This window comes from Staurois parvus, unplaced genomic scaffold (assembly GCF_062004578.1).
Source record: "Staurois parvus isolate SC_StPar_1 unplaced genomic scaffold, SC_StPar_1.0 ptg000449l, whole genome shotgun sequence".
Classification (NCBI taxonomy): Eukaryota; Metazoa; Chordata; class Amphibia; order Anura; family Ranidae; genus Staurois; species Staurois parvus.
Window position 1 is genome coordinate 4,375,943 of NW_028318245.1, and position 25,475 is coordinate 4,401,417.

Sequence of the window (25,475 nt, forward strand, 5' to 3'; positions counted from 1 at the left end):
TGGATGGTAGAGGAGAGCTGTCAGAGAATGTAGTGTGGATGGTGGAGGAGAGCTGTCAGAGAATGTAGTGTGGATGGTGGAGGAGAGCTGTCAGAGAATGTAGTGTGGATGGTGGGGGAGGAGAGCTGTCAGAGAATGTAGTGTGGATGGTGGGGGAGGAGAGCTGTCAGTGAATGTAGTGTGGTTGGTGGGAGGAGAGCTGTCAGAGAATGTAGTGTGGATGGTGGGGGGGAGGAGAGCTGTCAGAGAATGTAGTGTGGATGGTGGAAGTGAGCTGTCAGAGAATGTAGTTTGGATGGTGGATACGAGAGCTGTCAGAGAATGTAGTGTGGATGGTGGGGGGAGGAAAGCTGTCAGAGAATGTAGTGTGGATGGTAGAGGAGAGCTGTCATTGAATTTAGTGTGGATGGTGGGGGAGGAGAGCTGTCAGAGAATGCAGTGTGGATATTGGAAGAGAGCTGTCAGCTCTCTTCCACCATCCACACTACATTCTCTGACAGCTCTCTTCCAATATCCACACTGCATTCTCTGACAGCTCTCCTCTACCATCCACACTACATTCTCTGACAGCTCTCTTCCACCATCCACACTACATTCTCTGTCAGAGAAAGTAGTTTGGATGGTGGAGACGAGAGCTGTCAGAGAATGTAGTGTGGAAGGTGGGAGGAGATCTGTCAGAGAATGTAGTGTGGATGGTGGGGGAGAGCTGTCAGAGAATGTAGTGTGGATGGTAGAGGAGAGCTGTCAGAGAATGTAGTGTGGATGGTGGGAGGAGAGCTGTCAGAGAATGTAGTGTGGATGGTGGGAGGAGAGCTGTCAGAGAATGTAGTGTGGATGGTGGGAGGAGAGCTGTCAGAGAATGTAGTGTGGATGGCGAGAGGAGAGCTGTCAGAGAATGTAGTGTGGATGGTGGAGGAGAGCTGTCAGAGAATGTAGTGTGGATGGTGGAGAGAGGAGAGCTGTCAGAGAATGTAGTGTGGATGGTGGGAGGAGAGCTGTCAGAGAATGTAGTGTGGATGGTGGGGGAGGAGAGCTGTCAGAGAATGTAGTGTGGATGGTGGGAGGAGAGCTGTCAGAGAATGTAGTGTGGATGGTGGGAGGAGAGCTGTCAGAGAATGTAGTGTGGATGGGGGGAGGAGAGCTGTCAGAGAATGTAGTGTGGATGGTGGGGGAGGAGAGCTGTCAGAGAATGTAGTGTGGATGGTGGGAGGAGAGCTGTCAGAGAATGTAGTGTGGATGGTGGGAGGAGAGCTGTCAGAGAATGTAGTGTGGATGGTGGAGGAGAGCTGTCAGAGAATGTAGTGTGGATGGTGGGAGGAGAGCTGTCAGAGAATGTAGTGTGGATGGTGGGAGGAGAGCTGTCAGAGAATGTAGTGTGGATGGTGGGAGGAGAGCTGTCAGAGAATGTAGTGTGGATGTAAGTAATACAGAGCAAATAAAAAGAAAAAAAAAAGGAACTGAAGACAAATGTCAGGAATGGGCTCACCTGCCGTGTGGGCTGCAGTACTGGTGTTTGCCAGCGGGTGCTTTCAGAAGCCAGGATCTCACTTTTGCAATCAAGCCATTACCTGAGGCGGATTGCAGGAGTTGTATTTAAGCAGTACCAGGCCTGCAATCAGTGCCTTGGTGTTTTCCCATGAGCCCCTGTATCTGCATCCTATTGTCTACCTGCTTAATTCCCCTGCTTGACTCTGACTCTGGCTATTCCTGACTGACCATTCTACTTCTCCTGCTCTGTCTACGCCTGTGTTCCTGAGCTTCTAATTATTAGTTGAAGGTTTGGTTCTGGTTGTATGTGCGTTTCTGTATATTGGTGTAAGCTGTTAATAAATTATCTTATTAAATCAATCCTGCAGTCTGCTATTCCCTGTGTCAGTCCACACATCTCTGGTCATACCTGGATCTCTGACAATGAGTATGCTTGTTATTTACATCTTCTGCTGAAAACTGTGTCTATGGATGAACCTAGAGCTGTCAGAGAATGTAGTGTGGATGATGGGGGGAGGAGAGCTGTAAGAGAATGTAGTGTGGATGGGAGGGGGATGAGAGCTGTCAGAGAATATAGTTTGGATGGTGGGGGAGGAGAGCTGTCGGAGAATGTAGTGCGGATGGTGGGTGAGGAGAGCCGTCAGAGATTGTAGTGTGGATGGTGGGGGGAGGAGAGCTGTCAGAGAATGTAGTGTAGATGGTGGGAGGAGAGCTGTCAGAGAATGTAGTGTGGAAGGTGGGGGAGGAGAGCTGTCAGAGACTGTAGTGTGGATGGTGGAGGAGAGCTGTCAGAGAATGTAGTGTGGTTGGTGGAGGAGAGCTGTCAGAGAATGTAGTGTGGATGGGAGGGGTATGAGAGCTGTCAAAAATGTAGTTTGGGTGGTGGAGGATGAGCGCTGTCAGAGAATGTAGTGTGGATGGTGGGGGAGAGCTGTCAGAAAATGTAGTGTGGATGGGGGGAGTAGAGCTGTTAGAGAATGCAGTGTGGATGGTGGAAGAAGAGCTGTCAGAGAAGGTAGTGTGGATGGTGAAGGAGAGCTGTCAGAGAATGTAGTGTGGATGGTGGAGGAGAGCTGCCAGAGAATGTAGTGTGGATGGTGGAGGAGAGCTGTCAGAGAATCTAGTGTGGATGGGGGGAGGAGAGCTGTCAGAGAATGCAGTGTGGATGGTGGGGGGGAGGAGAGTTGTCAGAGAATGCAGTGTGGATGGTGGGGGGGGGGAGGAAAGCTTTCAGAGAATGCAGTGTGGATGGTGGGAGAAGAGCTGTCAAGAGAATGCAGTGTGGATGGTGGAAGGAGAGCTGTCAGAGAATGTAGTGTGGATGGGGGGGGGGGGAGAGCTGTCAGAGAATGTAGTGTGGATGGTGGAGGAGAGCTGCCAGAGAATGTAGTGTGGATGGTGGGGTGAGGAGAGCTGTCAGAGAATGTAGTGTGGATGGTGGAGGAGAGCTGTCAGATAATGTAGCGTGGTTTGTGGGGAGGAGAGCTGTCGGAGAATGTAGTGTGGATGGTGGAGGAGAGCTGTCAGAGAATTTAGCGTGGATGGTGGGGGGAGGAGTGCTGTCATAGAATGTAGTGTGGATGGTGGAGGAGAGCTGTCAGAAAATGTAGTGTGGATGGTGGGATGAGGAGAGCTGTCAGAGAACGTTGTGTGGATGGTGGGGGGAGAGCTGTCAGAGAATGTAGTGTGGATGGTGAGGGGAGAGCTGTCAGAGAATGTAGTGTGGACGGTGGGGGGAGAGCTGTCAGAGAATGTAGTGTGGATGGTGGGAGGAGAGCTGTCAGAGAATGTAGTGTGGATGGTGGGGGGAGAGCTGTCAGAGAATGTAGTGTGGATGGTGGAGGGAGGAGAGTTGTCAGAGAATGTAGTGTGGATGGTGGGGGGAGGAGAGTTGTCAGAGAATGTAGTGTGGATGGTGGGAGGGGAGCTGTCAGAGAATGTAGTGTGGATGGTGGAAGAGAGCTGTCAGAGAATGTAGTGTGGATGGTGGGAGGAGGAGAGCTGTCGGAGAATGTAGTGTGGATGTTGTGGAGTGTCAATGATCATGAGAACAGTGAGGAATCATCCCAGAACTACACGTGAGGATCTTGTCAATGATCTCCAGGCAGCTGGGACCACAGTCACCAAGAAAACAATTGGTAACACAACACGCCGACAAGGACTGAAATCCTGCAGTGCCCGCAAGGTCCCTCTGCTCAAGAAAGCACATGTCCAGGCCCGTCTGTAGTTTGCCACAAAACATCTGAATGATGCAGAGGAGGGCTGGTTGGAAGTGTTGTGATCAGATGAGACCAAAATCCAGCTCTTTGGCATCAACTCAACTCGCCGGAATGCTGCCTATGATCCCAAGAACACCATCCCAACTGTCAGACATGGTGGTGGAAACATTCTGCTTTGGGGGTGTTTTTCTGCTAAGGGGGCAGGACAACTGCACCATATCAAAGGGATGATGGATGGGGCAATGTACCATCAAATCTTGGGTGAGAACCTTCTTCCCTCAGCCAGGGCATTGAAAATGGGTCGTGGATGGGTGTTCCAGCATGACAATGACCCAAAACACACGACCAAGGCAACAAAGGAGTGGCTCAAGAAGAAGCACATTAAGGTCCTGGAGTGGCCTAGCCAGTCTCCAGACATTAATCCGATTGGAAATCTATGGAGGGAGCTGAAAGTTCTAGTTGCCAAACGTCAGCCACCAAACCTTAATGACTTGGAGAGGATCTGCCAAGAGTAGAGGGCCAAAATCCCTCCTGAGATGTGTGCGAACCTGGGGGCCAACTCCAGGAAACGTCTGACCTCTGTGATTGCCAACAAGGGATTTGCCACCAAGTACTAAGTCATGTTTTGTGAAGGGGATCAAATCCTTATTTCCTTCATGAACATGCAGATCAGTCATCATTTGTTAGACATGCATTTCTGCTGAATTTGTTGTTGCTATTCTGTCTCTCAGTGTTACAATACACCGAACATTCGATTTTTAGACCGAACATTTCTTTGTGAGTGGGCGAACATTCAACATCAGCAGGGGAGCAAATACGCATTTCCTTCACTGTACATGTAGTAATAGGCAGCCAAGTTGGCGCTAGGAAAGATAATTCATGGTGGGACATGGAGATAGGAAAGGTGTGAATCTACATACATAGGAAGTCAGTAAGAGGAAGTGGTGTCAGGAGCAGACAGGAAGTGAGGTAACATACAAAAGGGAAATGATGTAGGTTTCTAAAAATGAAGTAAAGGGGTGAGAGGTGAGTCGGGAGGAAGTGGAGAGGAGACATTGCTGGAACTGGCAGCAGAGGAGGTAATAAGATCTTATTTTATATTTACACCCAGTAACCCCTTCCCCCCGTCATGTTCTTCCTCTTCCTTCATTGTCATGTCCGCCCTCTTCCTCCATCATCATGCCCGTGCTCTTCTTCTATCGTCATGTCCTTCCTGTTCCTCCATAGTCATGTATGTCCGCTTCATCCCTAGTCACGTCTGTCCTCTTCCTCCATCGTCACCCCCATCCTCTTCCTCCATCGTCACGTTCGTCCTCTTCCTCCAATGTCACCCCCATCCTCTTCCTCCAATGTCACCCCCATCCTCTTCTCCCATTGTCACTTCTGTCCTCTTCCTCCATAGTCACCGTGACGTCTTTTATCTCCAGCAGATGATGATGTATCACACAAGCACATAGAGAGAGAGACATATGATGTCTTCATAAATAGAACGTCTCACTACCGTAATTACAATGATAAATAAAAAAATATATGTTTAAAGAATATAAAATATTTAAAACATTGTTGTAGTTATAAACCTCCCTCACTGTTGGACGAAGGGTTAATAGTGAATCTTTACTTCTCCATGAGTTATAATGACCAGCGAAGGCGCTATATGATCTGTCTACAGAGATCGGAGTCTTGGATGGATCACATGATCACATCAATGAGGATGGAAGAGGACCCGAGTCACATGACTGAGAACATATTAAACCTCACCCTAGAGATCATCTACCTGCTGACCGGAGAGGTGAGATGCATAGCTGGGAGAGATAAAGGTCAAGGGTGTTGACATCAGAGTGAGTATAAGCATGTTGCCCTTTGCTTCAGGTCAAAGGGGGGGTAATAAAACACAGACCTGATCAGAGAGGTGAGGAGGATTCTGGGAGGTCACATGACATCACTCTGATCTCTATTAATAAAACACAGACCTGACCGGAGAGGTGAGGAGGATTCTGGGAGGTCACATGATATTAGTGTTGCTTCTTTCAAAGCAGAGCTTTCCTCCAAAGATGTTTGGTGATCATTTAACCATAAGAGTTCATTCACCTCATTCCCTGAAACCCAAGAAAATCAATGGCAAGAAGATTCTAGAAGTCACCCAGAAGATCATTGATCTGCTGACAGCAGAGGTGAGCGGTGCCAGGAATTCTGGGACATTCTCCAGTAACAGACAAGGGATGTGTCTGGATGGTGACTGTATCATTGTGTGTGTCAGGTTCCTATAAGGTGTCAGGATGTCACTGTCTATTTCTCCATGGAGGAGTGGGAGTATTTAGAAGGACACAAGGACCTCTACAAGGACGTCATGATGGACAATCAGCCGCCCCTCACATCACCGGGTAAGAGGAGACTTTATTGTAAAGGAGAGAGCAGTACGGAGGGTCCACCTAGATCCCCCATCATCTGATAAACACATAGAAACAATGGATTCAGTCAGTGTGTGTGTTTCCTACAGATGGATCCAGTAATGGGAACCCACCAGAGAGATGTCCCCGTCCTCTGTATTCCCGGGATTCCACACAGGAAGGTCACACCATCCCTTACCATCATCGGGTAGATGGATCCAGTAATGGGAACCCACCAGAGAGATGTCCTCATCCTCTGTATTCCTGGGATTCCACACAGGAAGGTCACACCGTCCCTCACCATCATCAGGTAGATGGATCCAGTAATGGGAACCCACTGGAGAGATGTCCCCGTCCTCTGTATTCCCAGGATTCCACACAGGAAGATCACACCATCCCCCACCATCATCAGGTAGATGGATCCAGTAATGGGAACCCACTACAGAGATGTCCCCATCCTCTGTATTCCTGGGATTCCACACAGGAAGATCACACCATCCCTCACCATCATCAGGTAGATGGATCCAGTCATGGAAACCCACCGGAGAGATGTCCCCATCCTCTGTATTCCTGGGATTCCACACAGGAAGGTCACACCATCCCTCACCATCATCAGGTAGGTGGGACTGAGCATGAAGACCTAAAAATGCATTCAAAGACCACATTCTTCTTTGTAATATATTGTTCCTTTCTATAAATGAATTCTGTTGTCATTTTCGGGGTTTAGTGTGAAGAACTGAAAGACATCAAAGTTGAAATTAAAGTGGAAGAAGAAGAGACCTTGGTGAGTGGAGATCAGCAGTCTATGGAGGAGGGGGAGATGAATATGCCAAGTAAACAGGAGGAATCTTCTCTACATATGGACACAAGTAAGTGATGATCACAAAATGCAGAAACAGTTCATTTTGCTTCTATGAGTACAAAGTATATTTATTCAAATCATTTTATGGATTAACAAAAGACAAATGTGTATCAAGTTCACCCCACTAAAATGACTTAGAGATCCAGATGAAGGCAGAAAACACATTCCTTCCTAATTCCAGATGGCAATCCAATAACAACCCAGATAAACATTCAACACTGTTTTTTCCTCCACAAATATTGGAAGCCATAAATATATTTAGATAGGATCAAATCCAATCATTTTTGCTGTAAAATAGAGATTCATCAAAGACATTTTTCATTTTCACAGCTCATACGGCAAAGAACACTTTTGTATACCCAAAAGTTTCTTCTGTCCCTGTTCAAGATGGAGAACTTGACATCCTTCAATAAGAAAGTAGTTAAGAAATTTTAATTGCTAACAGGAAGAAAATCATTGCTTTGTGAACACCACGATCCTTAGTTACAATGTTACATTGATGAAAGGAGAAGGACATATACTGTATGAATGTACCATCTCCTTTTATCAATGTAACATGTTCCCAACAAGACACTTCACATCACAGAGCCTCCACGTCACTACTCAAGAGTAGCTAGAGGAATTTAAAAGTCAACGAAAAGATAATTACGTTACTGACTGGAGAGAGGACCATATGAAAAGTCCATCTCCATTCCTCAATATAACGTCATATTCCCAACAAATGAGGAGGAGATACTGGACACCATATGAAAGGTCCATCTCCATTCCTCAATATAACGTCATGTTCCCAACAAATGAGGAGGAGATACTGGACACCATATGAAAGGTCCATCTCCATTCCTCAATATAACGTCATGTTCCCAACAAATGAGGAGGAGATACTGGACACCATATGAAAGGTCCATCTCCATTCCTCAATATAACGTCATGTTCCCAACAAATGAGGAGATACTGGACACCATATGAAAGGTCCATCTCCATTCCTCAATATAACGTCACGTTCCCAGCAAATGAGGAGGAGATACTGGACACCATATCGAAGGTCTATCTCCATTCCTCAATAACGTCATGTTCTCAACAAATGAGGAGGAGATACTGGATACCATATGAAAGGTCCGTCTCCATTCCTCAATATAACATCATGTTCCCAACAAATGAGGAGGAGATACTGTACACCATATGGAAGGTCCATCTCCATTCCTCAATATAACATCATGTTCCCAACAAATGAGGAGGAGATACTGGACACCATATGAAAGGTCCGTCTCCATTCCTCAATATAATGTTGATGTAGCTAAAGATCAATCTCTGCTGCTGTCGTTGATGCACAAAACAATGTTCCCCAGTGTTCCGTAGGTGTTTTGATCTGATTTGTTCTCATATGTTGGTGTTGTAATTGTACATTTCCAATACACGGACTCTGCAACTGTGGATTGCTAGAACAAAATACATAATCTTTTTACTGCCTTTTTTATGTTTGTTTAAAAACGTTCTCTCCATCAGATGGCGCTGATGTCAGGAATTCCTTGGAGAGACTTCTTCTATTATCTGCTGATTGGAAGTCAGAAGATAATGCCATCACACAGGATTCTCCAGGAGTGAATCCAAATACACCCAATATCCATCACAGACCTTCCTGTCCGGAGACATCAATGGATCCCTCTGATCAGGGGGAATCTTCTGACCAATCACATACTAGGACTGCAAATGTCTATTTTGGATCTCACACTGCAGATAGATCAACAGATCCATCTAATCCCAAGGAATCGTCCGCACCCTATGAAGGAGCTCACCGAGGGGACAATCTATTCTCATGTTCAGAGTGTGGGAAATCTTCCACTGACACCAAAAACCTTTTCAAGCATGAGATAATTCACACTGGTGAGAGTATTTATTCATGTTTAGAGTGCGGGAAATGTTTTACTGACAAAGGAAAGCTTCTTGAACACCACAGAAGTCACACAGGTGACCGTCCTTATTCATGTTCAGAGTGCGGAAAATCTTTCACTAAGAAACATCACCTTGTTAGACACCAGAGAATTCACACAGGGGAGCGTCCCTATTCATGTACAGAGTGCGGGAAATGTTTTACTCAGAAAGAAGGTCTTATGGTACACCAGAGAATTCACACGGGTGAGCATCCTTATTCATGTACAGAGTGCGGGAAATGTTTTACTCAGAAAGGAGACTTTGTCAAACACCAGATGATTCACACTGGTGTGCGCCCTTATTCCTGTTCAATCTGTGGCAAATCTTTCACTAATAAATCTCACCTAGTTAGACACCAGAGAATTCACACAGGTGAGCGCCCTTATTCATGTACAGCGTGCGGGAAATGTTTTTCTCAGAAAGGAGACTTTGTTAAACACCAGAAGGTTCACACGGGGGACCGTCCTTTTACATGTTCAGACTGCGCAAAAATTTTCACGAAGAAAGATCACCTTGTCAGACACCAGAGAATTCACACAGGCGAGCGCCCCTATTCATGTACAGAGTGCGGGAAATGTTTTACTCAGAAAGGAGTTCTTATTGTACACCAGAGAATTCATGTGGGCGAGCATCTTTATTCATGTACAGAGTGCGGGAAATGTTTTACTCAGAAAGGAGACTTTGTTAAACACCAGATGATGCACGCTGGTGCGCGTCCATATTCGTGTTCAGAGTGTGGGAAATCTTTCACTAAGAAAAGCCACCTTGTTAGGCACCAGAGAATTCACATGGATTGATCATCGTTGATCATGTACAAAGTGCGGGATATCCTTCACTGAGCAAAAGCTACCAGAGACACCACAGATTCGATATTGAGTCGGGCGTCCATCAGTCTGCTGTGCTTTCATCTACCATTGCTTGTGTTTAGTCTTTGTATGAATAAAACATTTAAGGGGATTCAATTTTAGTGGATTTTGTTTTTCTGTAGTACAATAGCATTTTGTGTTAACATATTTTGTTCAGTATTGGTCGACAAGTCAGGGTTTTGTCTTTGACTGGTATACATCGACAGTATTAACCGCTTCCGCACCACCCTATAGCAGAAATACTGCCACAGGGCGGCAGGGGTGCATACAATCACGTGTATATATACGTGATTTTGCAGTTCCGGGTAGGGGGTGGGTTTCCTCCGGGTATTCCGGTTTCCTCCCACACTCCAAAGACATGCTGGTAGGTTAAGTGGCTCCTGTCTAAATTGGCCCTAATATGTGTATGTATGAATGTGAGTTAGGGACCTTAGATTGTACGCCCCTTGAGGGTTAGGAACTGATGTGAATGTACAATATATATGTAAAGTGCTGCATAAATTGACTGCGCTATATAAGTACCTGAAATAAATGTAAAAAAATAAAATAAATATAGTTACGTGAAGAACAGAAACTGAGGGATACCATAGAAGGTGGTTCCATGTACAGAAATGAAACTAGTTTAAGAAAACGAGAGAGAAGTTACAAAACCAAAACTAACTATCCACACATCTAGAAACGTGTCAGGAAGGAGCCTACGTGCTGACGTCACGCCGCCGTATCCAGATGGCGGCCATCTTTGTAAGTGCTTTTTATCCATTGATGATGTTATGCTCCACGTGGTTGCTATCTACTGTCTCCGGGCGCGGTCTACAAGCTTGCCCTCTAGGAGGAATCCCTTTCTTTGGTTTGCTGGAGATGGAGACTTGGCTACTCTACTTTTGATTGATCATTTGACTGCTGGAGAGATCCCGCCTTCGACCGGGTCACTGGCAGGAGGAACAAGCAGGAACACCCCTTAGTGTCATCCCGCTCTGGACTTGCTTGCTACTTACTTCTGGTGGAGGTGCAGCGCACAAGTCACAGAAGTCGCTACATTTTGTTGATTTGATCACATCACTATTTTTGGGATCATTATGATATTTAGAGGGTGGTCGGCAGGGATGAGAGGGGGATGTGGACGGGTGGGTGGTCGGTGTGGATGAGAGGGGGATATGGACTGGTGGGTGGTCGGTGTGGATGAGAGGGGGATGTGGACGGGTGGGTGGTCGGTGTGGATGAGAGGGGGATGTGGACGGGTGGGTGGTCGGTGTGGATGAGAGTGGGATATGGACTGGTGGGTGGTCGGTGTGGATGAGACGGGGATATGGACTGGTGGATGAGAGGGGGATATGGACGGGTGGGTGGTCGGTGTAGATGAGAGAGGGATACTGACTGGTGGGTGGTCGGTGTGGACGAGAGGAAGATATGGACTGGTGGGTGGTCGGTGTGGATGAGAGGGGGATATGGACTGGTGGGTGGTCGGTGTGGATGAGAGGGGATATGGACTGGGGGGTGGTCGGTGTGGACGAGAGAGGGATACTAAATGGTGGGTGGTCGGTGTGGATGAGAGGAAGATAAGGACTGGTGGGTGGTCGGTGTAGATGAGACGGGGATACGGACTGGTGGGTGGTCGGTGTGGATGAGAGGGGGCTATGGACTGGTGGGTGGTCCATGTGGATGAGAGGGGGATATGGACTGGTGGATGGTCGGTGTGGATGAGAGGGGGATATGGACTGGTGGGCGGTCGGTGTGGATGAGAGGGGGATATGGACTGGTGGGCGGTCGGTGTGGATGAGAGGGGGATATGGACTGGTGGGTGGTCGGTGTGGATGAGAGAGGGATATGGACTGGTGGGTGGGTGGTCGATGTGGATGAGAGGGGGATGGGGACTGGTGGGTGGTCGGAGTGGATGAGAGGGTGATGTGGACTGGTGGGTGGTCGGTGTGGATGAGAGGTGGATATGGACTGGTGGGTGGTCGGCGTGGATGAGAGGGGGATATGGTATGGTGGATGAGAGGGGGATATGGATGGGTGGATGAGAGGGGGATATGGACTGGTGGGTGGTCGGTGTGGATGAGAGGGGGATATGGACGGGTGGGTGGTCGATGTGGATGAGAGGGGGATATGGACTGGTGGGTGGTCGGTGTGGATGAGAGGGGGATATGGACGGGTGGATGGTCGGTGTGGATGAGAGGGGGATATGGACGGGTGGGTGGTCGGTGTGGATGAGAGGGGGATATGGACGGGTGGGTGGTCGATGTGGATGAGAGGGGGATATGGACTGGTGGGTGGTCGGTGTGGATGAGAGGGGAATATGGACTGGTGGGTGGTTGGCGTGGATGAGAGGGGGATATGGACTGGTGGGTGGTCGGTGTGGATGAGAGGAGGATATGGACTGGTGGGTGGTCTGTGTGGATGAGAGGGGGATATGGACGGGTGGGTGGATGGTCGGTATGGATGAGAGGGAGATATGGACGGGTGGGTGGTCGGTGTGGATGAGAGGGGGATATGGACTGGTGGGTGGTCGGTGTGGATGAGAGAGGGATATGGACTGGTGGGTGGTCGGTGCAGATGAGGCTGTGTGTGTGCGGGAATGTGGTCCAGCATCTGCCCTCCTCAGCCTACATTGGGAAGGATAGGATTGTTGTGTTCTACCCTGGACTGCCCAAGCTCTGCAATAAGTGCAGGTGGTCTCGGTGGTGGAACAGTATGCTGAGGCATCTGGCTCAAAGATCAATCAGGATAAGAGTGAGGCTTTCTGGATGGGAGAGGAAGGCGAAGGCTTTACCCTTCCGGACGCCTTCCCAGAGCCCCAGCAGGAAATTAAAGTTTTAGGCATCAGATTTGGTCCCGGTGATTATGGCCTTGCAAATTGGGTAAGCAGGCTATAAGATGCCAATGCCAAGGTTGCCAGCTGGAAGGATTGGATACTCTCTTACAGGGAAAGGATTGACTTGATTAAAACTTACCTGATCCCGGTATTTCTGTATGTCAGCTTTGTCTGTGTTTTGCCAGTGTCTCTCTATGTGAAGATCTACAGATGTTTCTTCCAGCTGTTATGGTATATCTGTAACCTTCCCAGACGGATGGGTGGCCTAGGTATGGTCAACCCGGTGGTTTTCTTTTCTCTGATGTTTTGTAAACATAATTTTGGTAGCATGCTGGCAGAGGAACCGCCTGGGTGGGTTGGTATTTTCCAGTCCTGGTTTAGACCTTTTCTGCAGAGCTGGGAGAATGCTGGGCCAGTGAAAAGCCTGAGGGTCCAACATGGTAAGTTCCCGACTTATTTTGCCCCATGCCTGAGAATGCTTCGGCAATGGCGAGTGACAGTGGAGGAAACTAAGTCTCTTCCTAGGAAGGTCCTAGAGAGGAGGGTTGTTGAATCTGCCTTTAGCGAGCCATTGGCCTTGTGGGATTGCCCAGGCCCGGTTATGAGGGAGGGCCTGCGTTTGATGAATCTGGAGAGAATCCCTTTAAAGTTCCGGGATTTGGCCTGGCTCTCGTTTCATGGCAGACTCTATGTGAAGGGCAACCTGAAGCATCGCTCTGCGGAGAACCGTGGTTGTCCAATAGTGGAGTGCGGTGGGGTGGAGGAGACGATGGACCATTTCTTCCTTCAGTGCCCCTTGAATATAGAAGTCTACAAGCAGAAGGGTGGGGCTCTGGGGATCCCTTTCCTTTCCCGCTTGAGTTACGCGGAGTGGTCTTACGGAGCCTTTCAAACTCACCAGGACTTTGATTTTGAGAAACTTTTTCTAGTTAGTTTAGTAGTCCGTTACTACACGTGGAATGCACGGTGTCAGGTTTCCATTTGCAAAAAAGTCCTTCCTGTCGAAGTGGTGGTGCACAACATTCTGGGTGAGGTTGGGAAGATTTTTGATCAGGTTTTTGAAGAAAGGCTGCATGCATGGGATCAATGTTTAATAGTTTCTTAGCCTGAGGGGGTGTTTAGATGACAGCTCTGACATATACCGCAGTGCTGTACAGAGAGAACTGAGCCAGTCACATCAGTCTCTGCACCAGAGGAGCTTACACTCTGCACCAGAGAGGTTGTGCTGCAGGTGCTCTCCCTCTCCAGGCACTAGGGGGCCAGGCCTGCTCGCCTGGCCCCAAAAACATGGCCTCTTCTGGGCTAGGCTCAGACCATGCTCCCCCTGAGGGACCCAGCTTGCCTTCCCATACTTTACCAGCACCTGAAGACCTTGGCTGTGGCCCTAAAAGTGGGGAATCCCTCCCTGTCTTTAGAGAGCGGGTTGCTGATTATCTGGTGAGAATCGCAAAGGAGGAGGAAGAGTTGGTGAGTCTGAAAACTGACTACAAGAAGAAGAAAGTTCTCCATGACAAGTCATGGAGCAGCAAGAGGCAGAGTATGAAGCCGGAGATGAAGGGTTTGGAGGTCGCCATTAAGAAGCAGCAGAATCTGGTAAAGACGCTGAAGGAGAAGAGCGGAGCTTTCAGAGAAAAGTTCTGGAATGAGGAAAGGTTCAGGAAGATGAAGGGAGACTCCGGTAAGGATCCAGCATCGGCGGTGGCAGTACGGGTGGAGAGTGAGGAGGGGGTCCTGGATGCTGCCCCTGCTATCCCATCCACCTCAGGATCTGCTTCCCTGGAGGAAATGTCAGCCTCTGCTTCCCTCCCTCCACAGCAAGCTGGAGGAACAGCACAGGAGGTAGAGGAATATGGCGGAGGGCTGCTAAAATACATTGAGGAATTGGAGTCTTCCCTAATTGGAAGAACTTTCCGCTTTTCTGAGGACTCTGAGGATGAAGATGACGGTGAGGACTCTGTACCTGGTCCTGTAAAGGAGAAAAAAACAGAAAAGCCACGCTTTATTAAAAGTGACAGTTTGGACTCCAGTGTGGACAGCCATGTGCACTGCAGTGTTTTGGAGGGAAATCCTCCTGTGTGTGCACAGAGCTCTGCAGGGAAGATGGCTGCTGTGCCTGCAGGACTGCTCTCTGCTGGGACTGAGGACTCTGATACCAGGAACCCTGTGACTGTGGACTCTGCTGGGGGGAAGGTAAAGGGGGGATCTGACACGCTTGCTGGACAATCCCTGCTGATGGCTGCAAATGCAGCAGAAAATGGTGGGAGGGAAATTGTCAGCAGCACTCTGAAAGGTGTTGCTGAAACCCAGGGGAGAGTGACCAGGAGTGGAAGGCTTTTGCCTAAGAGGAGTATGTTGGGGGAGGGGGAGACAGGAGCATCTGGTGTGAGTGAGTCTGCTGGGAGCAGTAGTGCCACGAGTGAAAGGAAACATATGGATGATAAGAGTGCTTGCAATGCTGGAAAGGGGAATGCCTGTGTGTTGGTGGATGGAGTGACTGCTGCTGCCTCTGATGGTGGTCTGCAGAGCGGGGGCTCTGAGGTTCCTGCAACCAATGGGCAGGGTGCAGCTTTAAGGTCCACTACAACTAATGCTGCAAATAAGACCTATGCTGGGGCTCTGGCTGGGAGGAGGGGGTCACATCATGTTGTCAGCTCTGGGGGGAGATCTGCTGCAGGCCTGCCATCTGCACCCCTGTCCTTCAGGAGGAGGAATTTGGTGCAGCTCAGATGGGAGGGTGGGGGTGCTCCCCCGGTCAGGATGTCGGTGGTGGACAGGATTTTGGAGGTTTAGGGCGGATGACATCTTCGCCTTGATCAGCCCTGTAGGATCCTATGACTATGACCTGTCCTTTGTGCGCCCCGAGCCTCTGGATATATTCTGGGAGAAGTATGAACACATGTATAAGGGTCAGCCGGAGTGGAGGGGACTCGTCCCAAAGGTTGTCTCACGCCAACCTCTAGTGAAGACGGTCACCATTCTAGTACGGAATGAGTCCATTCCTTCGGCTGACTTGGCTGTCTGGCTGAGGAGATTTGGGGAGCTACTTGCACCCCTGAGGAAGATTGTGGATGAGAGAGGGATATGGACTGGTGGGTGGTCGGTGCAGATGAGGTTGTATGTGTGTGGGAATGTGGTCCAGCATCTGCCCTCCTCAGCCTTCATTGGGAAGGACAGGATTGTGGTGTTCTACCCTGGACAGCCCAAGCTCTGCAATAAGTGCGGTTCTCGGGGTCACTTGGCCTCCTCATGTCCAGAGATGAAGTGCTCCCTATGTCAGGATCTGGGGCACCTGGCTAAGGATTGTAATATCATCAGGTGCAATCTGTGTGATAAGGTTGGCCATTCGTACAACCGGTGCCCTGAGGCCATGCACAACCAGTCAGCTTTGGTGGAAGAGTTTTTTTCGTCTGGACATGGAGGAGGCAGAGGAGAGGGGGGCTGGGCCAGGGGTCCCCAATGTCTCTGTCCCTGTGGTCCCAGTGTCTGATGGTCCCTCTAATGTGTCATCTCCTTGTGTTGTGCCCCCTGAGTCAGTGTCCGTGGATGTTGTGTCTGATCCTCCTGTGTCAGTTTCCCCAGAGGTAGTGGGGGCTGTGGAGGGAACTGGACCAATGTGTATGGTTGCACCGACCCCCCCTCCCCGGCGTCGGAGGGTCAGAGCGCGTGAGGCGCTGGGGGGTGGAGTGAATGATGGTGGGGGTATTGGGGTGAAGGTTGGGGGGACTGCTGTGGTGAGTGGAGAGAGTGGGGTGGATGATGTTGTTGGTGATGGTGGAAGGGAAGGGGAGGGGGCTTTGCGGTCCGGTTTATCAAATGATGATATGGAGTGGTTGGAGGCAAAAAGGAAGTCTGGGAAGAAGAAGCGGAAGAAGGATGTGCCTGTACCTGGGAGGGTGGAGGTGTCAAACACATTTGATGTGTTATCTGAGGTGGAGGATGAGGGATCTTCAGGGGATGAGTCTCTGGTTTCCATGGAGGAGGAATCACAGAGGACTATGAAGCGTGTAGGGTCTCCAAGTAGGGAGGGGGGTAAGCAGGCTAAGAAACGGGTACCTCGATCATCCTGATGGCGGTTCCCACTCCTTTGAAGGTGGCGACCATTAATGTCGCCAGCATAAAATCAGTAAGCGCTCGTAACATGGCCTTATTTTTGCTCAGCAGGTTTGATGCTGACATTTTCTTTTTGCAGGAGACCAGGTTGTCCAGTTTGGGGGATGTTCATATGGCGAAGAAGGAGTGGAGGCGCGGCCCCTCCTTCTGGTCTCTTGCGGCCGAGCCTTACACTGGAGTTGCGGTACTTTTTTCCGGCATGGTAACCTGTCGGCGGATTATTGAGGTAGAAATGGGGAGATGCATGGTCTTAGACGTCTCCATGGGGGGGCAGGACCTGCGCCTGATTAACATCTATGGGCCCCAGACAAAATGGGACAGGAAATGCCTCTTCATGAAGATCAAGCCTTTCCTTTTTACAGCCCAGCAAGTTGTCTTCGGTGGTGACTTTAACACCGTCACTAGGACTAAGGACAGGAAAGGGACCGGAGTCAGGCTGGACTGTGACGGGTTTTTTTTAAACAAAATAGCTAGAGAGGCAGGTCTGGTTGATGTGCACATTCATTGCTGCCCAGACGACACGGGATTCACTTTTCAGCGAGGTTCTAGTCAGAGTAGAATAGATAGGTTTTTTTTAAAGGGGAACTCCGCCTTCTCGGCACCACTGTGTCAGGCGGTGGAGTTTTCCGATCACTGTATTCTGTCTGTGACTCTGAGTGGCCCCGATACACCACCTAAGGGGAGGGGTACCTGGAAGCTGAATTCGGCACTCCTGGACGATGAGAAGGTGAGTCAATCCTTTGAGGATTTTTTTCAGGCACAGGTATCAATCATGGACGTTTGCAGCAGTAAGTCCGAGTGGTGGGAGCTTACAAAACGAAGGATCGTTGGGTTTTTCAAGGCCATAGGAAGGAATAAACAGCTTGATAAGTATGTCACCTACCAGCGTCTGCGGAGGAAGCTCGATCGGCTTGTCTCGAATAATGGAGATCCAGAAGCGATCTCTGAGGTTAAACTCTTGCTCAGGCAGTGTCAATATGACAGGCATGCCTCTTTGGTTCTGGAAAGGGATTATGGGAAATATCACTCGCCCGACCCTTACCAGAACTGCAAACAAGGTAGAGCAGTTAAGTCAGTTGTAGGCCTGGTTGACAGTACGGGTTCCCTGACAAAGTCCAAGTCAGGGATCCTGGAAACCTCCAGGTCATATTATGCTGACCTCCTGGGTAGGAGGGACCTCGATCGGGCGAGCATGTTGGGTTTTCTGGACTCTACTCCAGGACTGGGAAATGGCAGTTCTCTTGTGAGTTTGACAGAGGACATCACGGCAGATGAGGTGGTGAAAGCTATTGATCAGCTTGCCATGAAGAAGTCGCCTGGGCCAGACGGATTGACAGCCGAGTTTTATAAGCACTTTAAGGTGACTCTGGCCCCATATTTGGTGGAGGTTTTTATTGGCTGTCTGAGAGAGGGTTCGCTCTCTCCCTCCATGCGACAATCTGCAGTGATTCTTCTGTCAAAGGGTAAGGATTCCTCGAGAATTGAGAATTGGCGGCCCATTAGCCTTCTCAATGTTGATAGGAAGATATTGGCAAAAATTATTTTCTGGCGTTTATCATCTGTTGCGGGCAATTTACTTTCTCGCCATCAGCACTGTTCGGTTCAGGGAAGAAGCACTTTTTCAGCGGTGTTAGCTGTCCGGGAGGCCCTGGAGCGGTGCAGGGCTGCAGGCTGGGGAAAGTTCCTGCTGGCATTGGATCAGGCCAAAGCTTTTGATCGAGTCAATCATGAGTACCTATGGCTGCTTCTTGGCAAGTATGGCCTGGAGGGGGGCTTTATCGATTGGCTAAAGACCTTATACAGAGGGGCTGAAAGCTTCATGCTTGTGAATGGTTGGATTGGACGACCCTTTGAGGTTGGCTCAGGTGTGCGTCAGGGATGTCCTTTGAGTCCTCTGCTATATGCGTTTGTAATCGATCCCTTCATTCGGAGGTTAGAGAGCGGACCGTTGTGTGGAGTTCCTTTGGGCATTCCTGGGGAGCCCCCTCTGAGGGTCGTGGCCTATGCTGATGACGTGTCTGTTTTCATCTCCGGGACGCAGGAGGCGGAGGAGGTGGTCTCGGTGATGGAACAGTATGCTGAGGCATCTGGCTCAAAGATCAATCAGGATAAGAGTGAGGTTTTCTGGATGGGAGAGGAAGGCGAAGGCTTTACCCTTCCGGACGCCTTCCCAGAGCCCCAGCAGGAAATTAAAATTTTAGGCATCAGATTTGGTCCCGGTGATTACGGCCTTGCAAATTGGGTAAGCAGGCTACAAGATGCCGATGCCAAGGTGGCCAGCTGGAAGGATTGGAAACTCTCTTACAGGGAAAGGATTGACCTGATTAAAACTTACCTGATCCCGGTATTTCTGTATGTCAGCTTTGTCTGTGTTTTGCCAGTGTCTCTCTATGCGAGGATCTACAGTTGTTTCTTCCAGCTGTTATGGGGGCACAAACTGAACCTCATTAAGAGGTCTGTAACCTACCTTCCCAGGCGGATGGGTGGCCTAGGTATGGTCAACCCGGTGGTTTTCTTTTCTCTGATGTTTTTGAAACATAATTTTGGTAGCATGCTGGCTGTTAGAAGCTTTCCTTAACCTAATATTTAATATCTTCTTATTAACAGTACTAACATAAGTATGAATGAGTTGGATCTTAATAGAATAATTGAGTTATTATATTTATATTTGTTCTAGATTGGGAAAAGTAAGGAATTAGACTTCATAGTCTGTGAACATATATCTTGGGTTTTTCCTTTACATTCAAGCCACATATGAGAGCAATTAGCTATACCTTCCCCCATCCTCCCCCATCTATGTAAGAGATAAAGTTACACTCAGACTTTGAGAGAAGCAATTATCTTAGTAGAACTACAAGAGAATACCAACCCACTTTTAGGTTGGTGGGGGCTGGATTGCTCTTTTTTAATAGCAGAACAAAGTTTTGAGTCTCTCTCACTCTATAGCAGCCTTGATGCGACAGACATACACACACACATACACACACATATACATATATACAATCTTATTATCAAGAACTTAACTATATTTTTTGGACATTATTTAAACATTCTGTATGCCAATATTTTATTTCTAATTTTATGCAACGTTATTATTAAATCATCTTTTTGAGTTTTTACAAGAAGTGGAAGGACTTTCTATTTGAACATTTCTCATCAATACAAGTTAATAAAATATCAAGACAATACGATATTTTACAGTGGCGAGCCTCCAGTTCGATTCGTTTCCGCCGATCGCTTCTTTTTGACTTTTTTTCTCTTTCATCTTGCTGAGAGGGAAGCTGTTTGTAAGTCAACAAAATATGAAGTCAAGCTTTCAGGAGAAGTAAAGTCTGCAACAGATGAATCGTCGGCATAATCGAGAACCTAAAAGCAGAATTGGTGAGAATTTTGCGCAATTGCAAGAAACGCTGTTCCTTGGTGATGTCATTTCCCGCCAAGAGAGAAAAGACGCGTTATGTAAAGAAAGACCTTCTTAATTGGTAAGTAATGGATTTTATTGATGAATTATCTAGAGAGAGTAAGTTAGAATTCAAGAATCTGTCTACATTTGTTAAAGATAATGAACTTTGGCGGTACATGTATAATGAGTGCTTACAGGCTAATAGTAAGATAGAAAAATCTAAGTTTTCCTTTAAGAAACTGAGCAAACAAGTTAGAAATGTAATGAAGTTAGTTAATGTTTTTAACGCCATGATTTTTGATGTTCCTAAGACTGCTGATTGTGTAATGAAGCAAGATCAGAGCAGTGTATGTGCTAATTGCCAGATTTTGACTGAGCAAAATGATGATATGCAAAGTGCAATTCAAACAAAAGACATTCAGTTATCTGACCTGCAGAATGATGTAAAAAGAATTTGTGTGAATACTAAGGCAGAGAAACAACACTCTTTTGTACCAGAGATCCAGTCTATAGAAGGAGATCCTACCAATCAGGAAGAAATGTGTAAGAGAAAATTAAGGGATACAGCTGCAAAACTTAATCTTAAAATCCTTGATCAGCTCATGAAAATTTTGAAGGATATGCCAGCCTATGATATGGACTCCGATGCTTTCTATAACATGGAGGTTTATGAAAATTTTTGTAATAATTTTTGTTTAAATCAGGAGCAAAGAAATTTTCTATTCTGTTTATGGCTCCCCAGTGTTATGGCATGTAGATTAATCAAAACGCCATATATTGAGGATGATGAGGAAATGCATAGCAATGCATCAGACCGACTACGTCAATTATTGATATATACTACTGGAGAGGAAACACCTTCTTTGGAAATCTTAGACTCCTTAAGAGCTACGATTAATGATGATCCTTTTGAATTTAAAAATAGATTTTCTAAAGTATACAAAATTATATTTAATTTAGACAATGAGACTCCTTCTATGGTAAATGCTTTTGTTAAAAAATTCAAGTATCTTGATCCAGCATCTTTTATTATTGCTACTGGAAAAAATGATTTAGATCACGCAGCCAAAGTTATTGATACAGTTAGGAGACAACTTAAATTAAACAATCAGAAGAAGGAAAGTTTAATTGTTCAAAATGGAGAACAGAGAGAGACCATGTGCTTAGCCACACCCAATTATGATGATGAATACGTCACAGGCAGGACGAGAGTCTCAGAGCAGACAGGAAATACTATTTGTTTCTATTGTAAACGATTTGGTCATTTGAAAAGAGATTGTATTCATTATAAATTAGATTTACAAAGAAAAGCTTTGGAATTAGAAGACCAAAATATAATTTCTGAACAATCTGCTCCTCCATGTTCCAACAATAGTCTGTCTGAGTTGCCTTATGCCTCAGAAGTTAAAAAGATCAGTTCACTGAGAGTTAACAACAGCTTAAATAATATGGTAAACAGTTCTGTTGCCATTAATAGGAATGGTTTACTGCCATTGCCGAAATTTAAATCAGGATCAAATCGAGATTCTTCTTCCTTACCGTTGGAATATGTTGCTCCACATTTATTGGATGAAAGTTGAAGGCCCAAATCAACATCAATTGATTCTTCCATGTATGGTAATGTTGGAAGTATTTGTACAGCAACTGCTGACATGTCTTCAGATCATAAATGGCCACATACGGGAACCAATCTTGAATTGGAACAATTGGTTATATCACATAAAGATCTTTGGAGTCAAAGCAAAAATGATGTAGGTTTGTTTACAAATTTTGAAGTTGACATTGAAGGTAGAGACCCTAGGCCTCAACCTCAATACAAATTGCCATTAGAATCACTTCATCCAATTTCTTCCATTGTAGATGAGTTTTTACAGCAAGGAATTTTAAAGAAAGTACAATCTGTGGTGAATAATTGTATTTGGCCTATCAAAGTTGATAATTCATATTCTTTATCAGTTGATTTCAGGACATTGAACAAATGCATCACAAATAACAAATCTATTGTTCCTGATTGTAACATAATGTCACATCTGGATGCCAAGGCCAAAATATTCTCAGTACTTGAAATTGCCAATAGCCATTTGTCAGTACCATTAGCTAAGAGTTGTCAATATAAACTTGCCTTTAGCTTCAACAAAGAAACTTATACATTCACAAGATTAGCCCCAGGCATGGATATAAGTGATGGCATTGTTCATGAGTATTTGGGAAAAATATTATCTAAATTCTCTAGGCCAGAATGTATTGTCCAGCATGTAGACAAGCTTCTCTTGTCTACACAAAATATAACTGAACATATCACTCTTTTGTCTGAAATATTTACGTTGTTACAAACAGCAGGATTGAAATTGAATACAGAGAAAGTTCAGTTGATGAAAAGACAGGTGGAATTCCTTCATATGCAAATTAGTCATGGACAGAGACAGTTGTTGCAAGAAAAAGTTAGAACTATTTCTGCTTATCCAATTCCAACAAATCGCAAGGCTTTGCATCAGTTTTTGAGCGAAGTAAATCATTGTAAAGATTTTATACCCAATTTTGCAGAAAAGTCTAGATCATTATTTGATCGTTTGAGACAAAAAGATGGTGTATTGGAACAATGGGATCAAACTGAGAAAGAAGCTTTTGAACTATTGAAATGGGATTTGCAGAATGCTACTACATTAAATACTGTTGAGTTTTGTAGTAAAATTCCTTTTGTTTTAGAAACCAATGTTTCCAATAATGCAATCTCAGCAACTTTGTCACAATTAAAAGAAGATAATCAGAAAATAATAGGTTTCTTCTCAAGAACTTTGACAAATATGGAGAAAAACTTTGATGCACATATGAAAAAATTGTTAAGTGTTTTCTTTGCAGTCAAAATAACTGAATACATTGTGAGGTCAAGTAAGATTATATTACAGACACCTGATTCCTCACTGAAACTCCTAGGGGAAGATGGTTCAACAGAATATTATCGTGAAAATTATCCTATATGGTACAAAACACTGTCTTCCAAACACATTCAAATAGATGTAACAAAAAGACATTTTCAGGAAAACATACCAACACATATTTGTACAGCTGTAAGTGAGAAGTTTGTACCTCATGTTTTCAACATAGGAACTGAGAAAAGTTTGAAACCAGTATGTATTACTGCAGATCAGTCTTACACTACAAGAAGTAAGTCAACACAAAAAACAGCTACGCATATTTCCAATGTTATAGAGATAAGATCAAAGGCATGATCCTTTGTCATCTCTGGGTTGATACAAAACCTTTCTTTGGTTTTGAAACCAAGGTTTTGAATCATGACCAATAATGGAGATGTAGCGTCCTGTTATATTTATTTTTGTTTATTTTAGGTACTTATATAGCGTTGTGAATTTATGTAGTGCTTTTTACATATATAGTACATTCACATAAGTCCCTAACCCTCAAGAGGTGTATAATCTGAGGTCCCTAACTCACAGTCATACATACACATACTAGGGCCAATTTAGATAGGAGCCAATTCTCCTACCAACATGACTTTGGAGTGTGGAAGGAAACCGGAGTACATGGAGGAAACTCACACAAGCACAGAGAGAACATGTAAACTCCAGGCAGGTGATGCCATGGTTGGGATTTGCATCAGCAACCCTAGTACTGTTAGGCAGGAGTGCCCGCATTCTAAAATAGAACACTACAAGTCAATAAGAAGTGTTATAATGAAAATATGTCTTCCATGTCATGACTAGAAATGTTTGTGATTATGATATGTAATATTAACAGATAAATGTAAGAGGATTAATCCATGTAAAATTATCAATGCCAAAATAATGATACTGCATTTCTGTTACAGGAAATGACCTAAGAGTAACTGTTAAAGGAAGAAAACTCAAATATTTCTAAACCTTTCAGATGATAATACATTTTCCAAGAAGGAAATTTATTCTGGAAGAAGCTTTGCAACAAGAATTTCATTCATCATTGTTTTTGTTGTTCTTTTTATGTTCAATAAAGTTATTTTAACTTTACAGAGCGCTAAAAGAAGACAAGACATCTCAAGGCATCTCATAGAGGAAGAACGTATAAAACAATTGACTTTTTGACTACTGATGAAATAATTAATTCATCAGATATATTGTTTTTTTTTTGTGTGTACATTTTATTTTGACATGATATGTTTACCATATCAAGATGAGATCAGTTTTCACATGAACATTTGCAATCACACACTATGTATTTTCAGAAGTGAAGAGGTTAAACTTTTGTTACAACAGAGTCACTCTTAGTTAGAACATCTGTTGTTAATTAAGCTAGAGATAAGTTTTTCTAAGGTACATATAGAAAAACTTAGGCAAGCTTTACATTGTTATATGTATGTTTTTAAAAAAAAAAAAATAATCATTTGATATACATGTATGGATTGAAGTTAGAGAACATATGTTATGTTTAAATGTTGATAAGGTAATTTGAACAATGTATGGATTATAGAACTGTGTGCTACACACATTTTGGAGGGAAAATATGAAACATCTATTTTTTAAGTGACATATTTTAAAGTATTGTACTATAATGTTACAGTTATACATTTATTAAGGGGATGAATTATTTGGTAAAAGGAAAGGAAAATAATAAGGGTAAAAATATTTTTATGTGATACATAACAAAAGGTTTATCAAAGAATTTGTTTTCCCATTATAGAATCAAATTAAAGATATGTTCAGATCAATTATCTTAAGATCCAAAAATGCATGAATGGATACGAAAGTGACGAGAATGTGTATAAATGGATTAAGATAAGGAAAATGATTAAGATTCGATAAAATCGATCATTTTGAGAGGGAAATGTTAGAAGCTTTCCTTAACCTAATATTTAATATCTTCTTATTAACAGTACTAACATAAGTATGAATGAGTTGGATCTTAATAGAATAATTGAGTTATTATATTTATATTTGTTCTAGATTGGGAAAAGTAAGGAATTAGACTTCATAGTCTGTGAACATATATCTTGGGTTTTTCCTTTACATTCAAGCCACATATGAGAGCAATTAGCTATACCTTCCCTCATCCTCCCCCATCTATGTAAGAGATAAAGTTACACTCAGACTTTGAGAGAAGCAATTATCTTAGTAGAACTACAAGAGAATACCAACCCACTTTTAGGTTGGTGGGGGCTGGATTGCTCTTTTTTAATAGCAGAACAAAGTTTTGAGTCTCTCTCACTCTATAGCAGCCTTGATGCGACAGACATACACACACACATACACACACATATACATATATACAATCTTATTATCAAGAACTTAACTATATTTTTTGGACATTATTTAAACATTCTGTATGCCAATATTTTATTTCTAATTTTATGCAACGTTATTATTAAATCATCTTTTTGAGTTTTTACAAGAAGTGGAAGGACTTTCTAT

General features: G+C 45.1%; 1 protein-coding gene and 1 long non-coding RNA gene across 2 annotated transcripts; both read left to right on the forward strand.

Moving 5' to 3' along the window:
* The first annotated feature begins 4,795 nt into the window (after positions 1-4,795).
* LOC149453392 (uncharacterized) lies at positions 4,796-9,847 on the forward strand. Its single transcript, XM_089688294.1, has 6 exons — positions 4,796-5,496; positions 5,741-5,878; positions 5,965-6,088; positions 6,205-6,710; positions 6,822-6,963; positions 8,460-9,847. Exons 1-6 carry the CDS (start codon positions 5,332-5,334, stop codon positions 9,680-9,682), a joined length of 2,298 nt encoding a protein of 765 aa, XP_089544420.1. The 5' UTR covers positions 4,796-5,331; the 3' UTR covers positions 9,683-9,847.
* Positions 9,848-19,239: 9,392 nt separating this feature from the next.
* On the forward strand, positions 19,240-25,458 carry LOC149453393 (uncharacterized). Its single transcript, XR_016314712.1, has 2 exons — positions 19,240-20,155; positions 23,903-25,458. It is a non-coding gene; the product is annotated as an uncharacterized LOC149453393 (long non-coding RNA).
* Positions 25,459-25,475: the final 17 nt, after the last annotated feature.

Bases quoted from the DNA above. Each gene is read 5' to 3' on its own strand.
- LOC149453392 (XM_089688294.1), top strand. From the start codon at position 5,332: ATGAGTTATAATGACCAGCGAAGGCGCTATATGATCTGTCTACAGAGA. The intron at 5,879-5,964 runs GTGAGCGGTGCC...TGTGTGTGTCAG, and splicing joins TTGATCTGCTGACAGCAGAG to GTTCCTATAAGGTGTCAGGA. The intron at 6,711-6,821 runs GTAGGTGGGACT...TTCGGGGTTTAG, and splicing joins CCATCCCTCACCATCATCAG to TGTGAAGAACTGAAAGACAT.